General features: G+C 41.5%; 1 protein-coding gene across 1 annotated transcript; it reads left to right on the top strand.

Annotated features, from left to right (window-relative positions):
• Positions 1 to 2,200: 2,200 nt before the first annotated feature.
• Positions 2,201 to 3,502, top strand: LOC120359074. Its single transcript, XM_039455375.1, has 3 exons — positions 2,201 to 2,577; positions 2,620 to 2,839; positions 3,485 to 3,502. The coding sequence occupies exons 1-3, from the start codon at positions 2,201 to 2,203 to the stop codon at positions 3,500 to 3,502; spliced, it is 615 nt and encodes a 204-aa protein (XP_039311309.1).
• The last annotated feature ends 308 nt before the right edge of the window (positions 3,503 to 3,810 follow it).

The raw sequence follows: 3,810 nt of genomic DNA, 5'->3' as shown, positions 1-3,810 counted from the left end.
AGTCGCGTACGATACGCGTCACAAACTACGACGAAAAATTGTGAATAATGGGGGAGAGCGCGCAGTTGCGGAAACACGGTGAAATGCTGCCGAGTACCATCCGCGCCATAATTGCGGGCCCATCTTCGTGCGGCAAGACTAACGTTCTTATAAGTCTGCTCGAGAGTCCGCACAGTGTACGTTTCGAGAATGTTTACGTATATTCCAAGTTGCTACAGCAGCCAAAATATCGATATCTCGAAAATCTTTTGACATCGATCGACGAAATTGGATACTTTACGTTCTCAAATAATAGCGATGTCGTTCCGCCAATCGAGGCTCGTCCGAATTCGATTTTCGTCTTCGACGATGTTGCAATACGCAAGATGCGATCAGAGAATACTTTTCAATGGGCCGCCACTCTTCAGTCGACTGCTTTTATCTTTGTCAAACGTACGCGATACCGAAACATCTGATTCGCGATAATGCCAATCTCCTAATCCTGTTTAAACAGGATGGTACCAACTTGAGACACGTTTACAATGACCACGTGAACACCGACATGTCGTACGACGAATTTTGCGCATTGTGCCGTGATTGTTGGCAGCGCGAATACGGATTTCTAGTGATAGACAAGGATAGCTCGCTCACTAATGGACAATACAGAAGAGGATTTAACGAGTTTGCAGTACCGCAAAACGATTAGTTGTTCTCGATACCTTGAACAGAGACGTTCATCATGGCTAATATACGTAATCGCGAGAAACTCGCGAAAGAAATTGAAAAGACGAGCCAGGCTATCCGCAAGAAGCATCGCGCACCGGTAAAATCGAGGAGGATATCGCGATGGAGAGACGTTTCAAGCCTATCATCGAACCTCTGAAACAGATTGTCGAGGAATCCCAGCCGATTAAGAGAGAGGTTAAAGATATCAAGGAGGAAAAGTCGAAACATACTAAGAAAAAACACAGGGATAGCGACGACGACGACGACGATGATGGAGCATCTCATAAATATTCAAAATTACCATCGGGAGAAAGGAAACGTTCTAACGTCGCGTTGGATTCACCTGTGCTTCATTCTACAATGATAGAATCGCCAGGACCGTCGACAAAAACACCTACGATTGGAGCAGCAAAATCAACGAATAAGGTTCTCGAGGACGTCTTCGAAACCACAGACGATTCATTCGGAACAACTGTTCAACATCAGATGCAAACGTTGGAAGGTCGAAAAACGTTGTCGCAACATTTGGGTCCGCTCGGTCAAAAATCGGCGAGTTCCTCAGCGGTGGTGAATCGGAGAAAAGTATAGACACCATATATGGCGTTCGTCTCGACAGGGACGAAATGATGCTTGGTAATAAAAAGTTTGATGTGGACATCAATGATAACATTATTATCGATGGCGTGCGATACGTTGGCACACCCGGTCTTTATGAGTTGATTTTTAAGAGATTGCTCGATGATTTTCTCTATAAGGAGGACGATTTGCAAAAGTACAAGAGCATATTGTTGGCTACAAACGTACATAGAAAAAATTTTACCGCGCAGAGTCGACTACGGGGCAACAGAGGATACAAGTATAAATACGTGATTGCGCCATTGATGTCAAATAAATCTACACCAAAGAGAAAGAATAAATCCGAAAAGGGAATACCTCGCGCTATGATACTAAACGATAATAAGATCGATTACGTGCACTGGGACGATCTCAACGAGATAGTGGATCGATTACGATTACTCGAAGCTTCATATAGAGCGGACAACGACGCTCATGGCAACGAGATGCTGTCCATTATCGAGAAACTTCGTGAGGCCGGCATTATTATCAATTAAATCGTGTACCCGCAAAAGGAGTCAGACGAGAGACTGACTTTGTTTGAGAAGGACGTACGAGCATTGTGTTAAAAAATGAGTGGCAAGGAGGAACGTCGCAAAGACGAGTACGAACGTCTGACGAATGATTTCGAACGGTTCTTAAATAAAAATCGGACGGTTCAAGAACGGTTAACGGATAAATATCACGCGGCTCAGGATCGTTATGAAAAGACTCAAGACCGTGTAAAGGATGGATATCGAACGGTTGTAGACCGGGTAAAGAATGAGTATGAAAAATTATCTAATCGACAGAGACCGGAAGACAAGGAATGGTTACTGAAGGATGATAGAAAATAAACAAAGCTGATATACATTACATCACGAGTTTACACATCGATAACATGAAGAGAATTAGCTCCGAGAGACGACGCCTCGTCGAGGAATTGCATGCATCTGCTCGAAGACATTTTCTACGAAGACGTGTTATAATCAAAGGATTCGACGACTTGTGGCAAGCGGATATCGTCAAGATGCGTCCGTATTCGAATATTAACAGAGGTCATCATTATATACTTACCGCGATCGATGCGCTGAACAAATTCGCATGGGCAGTAGGGATGAAGAGTAAGAGCGGAAAAAAGACGGCTGACGTCATCGCCGAGATAATTTGGAAGAGCGGAAAATGTCCACGCAACTTGCAAACGGATATGGGCAAAGAGTTTTACAACGCCGATGTGCAGAAACTCTTGAGAAAACACCAAATTAATCATTATTCCACGTATTCGGTGTTAAAAGCATCGATAATCGAGCGCTTCAATAGAACTTTGAAAGATAAGATGTGGAAGATGTTTACGTTGCAAGGATCTTACAAGTGGGTCGACGAGCTGCCGCGTCTGATATCCAAATACAACGACACGCTGCATAGAACGATAAGCATGCGACCTGTGGATGTAACGCCGGCGTCGGCTAAAAAGCTGTTGAACACCGTGTATAGTCACGTTAAGATCGCTGCTCCTGCAAAATTCAAGGTCGGAGCTAAGGTACGCGTGAGCAAGCACAAGACAATTTTTGAAAAAAACTTTACACCAAATTGGACCACCGAGGTGTTTACGATTGTTAAAGTGCAAAGAACGAACCCCGTCACATACCTCCTCGAAGATTATCGTGGAAAAAGCATCGCAGGCGCTTTCTACGAACATGAATTACATCAAGCGAAGTATCCGGACGTTTTCCTTATTGAGAAAATTTTGAGAAAGAAAGGAGATAAAGTCTACGTGAAATGGCTGGGATTCGATGAATCGCATAATTCGTGGATATACAAAAGAGACGTTGTTTGATTTTATACACACATATATTTGTAAGAAAAAACATTGTAAAAACGATATAAATGTATTCAAAGCAACGTTAAATATACACAAACGTATACAAAAGAGCGGAAAGAATGTACTCGTACTAAGTCACGCAAAATTAATCTACATTAAATGTTATTATAATAATAAGTCACGCAAAATTGTCGCCTTTCATTTTTTTTTACAATAAGTCACACAAAAGTATCACCTTTTATTGTTATAATAATATTAAGTCACGAAATATTATCAACTTACATTGTTATATAACATATTGTTTAATCAGTCACGCAGAATCAACTTAAATTAGTAATAAGCATCGCATTAATTGTCTTATAGTACTACAAAATGTTATAAGTAAAGTATTAAAACGTATAAAAATGTATTACGATAGTATACGCCAATGTCCCCAAGGCAATGTTTCAGTAGAATCAGGCAAGATGTAACGCTTGTCATCGAACGGACTGAGAGCAATCTTTTTCTCTATGATTGTGTGTACATCGTGGAGCTTCGAACGTATACACGCTTGCTGACGAGTCATTTCTATCCCGTCGTGCAAGCAACGCGTATAATCTTCAAACGTTATAGTTCGTTCTACAACGCTATTCTTTACACCTTTCGCCTTTTTTGTATCTTTTTTCCCTTCTACTCTCACCACATACATT

The sequence above is a fragment of the Solenopsis invicta genome, chromosome 12, assembly GCF_016802725.1.
Source record: "Solenopsis invicta isolate M01_SB chromosome 12, UNIL_Sinv_3.0, whole genome shotgun sequence".
In the NCBI taxonomy this organism is placed as follows: Eukaryota; Metazoa; Arthropoda; class Insecta; order Hymenoptera; family Formicidae; genus Solenopsis; species Solenopsis invicta.
The sequence above is the reverse complement of the archived record's forward strand: the minus strand, read 5'-3'. Positions and strand labels throughout refer to the sequence as shown.

Bases quoted from the DNA above. Each gene is read 5' to 3' on its own strand.
- LOC120359074 (XM_039455375.1), top strand. From the start codon at position 2,201: ATGAAGAGAATTAGCTCCGAGAGACGACGCCTCGTCGAGGAATTGCAT. The intron at 2,578-2,619 runs GTATTCGGTGTT...GCGCTTCAATAG, and splicing joins CAAATTAATCATTATTCCAC to AACTTTGAAAGATAAGATGT.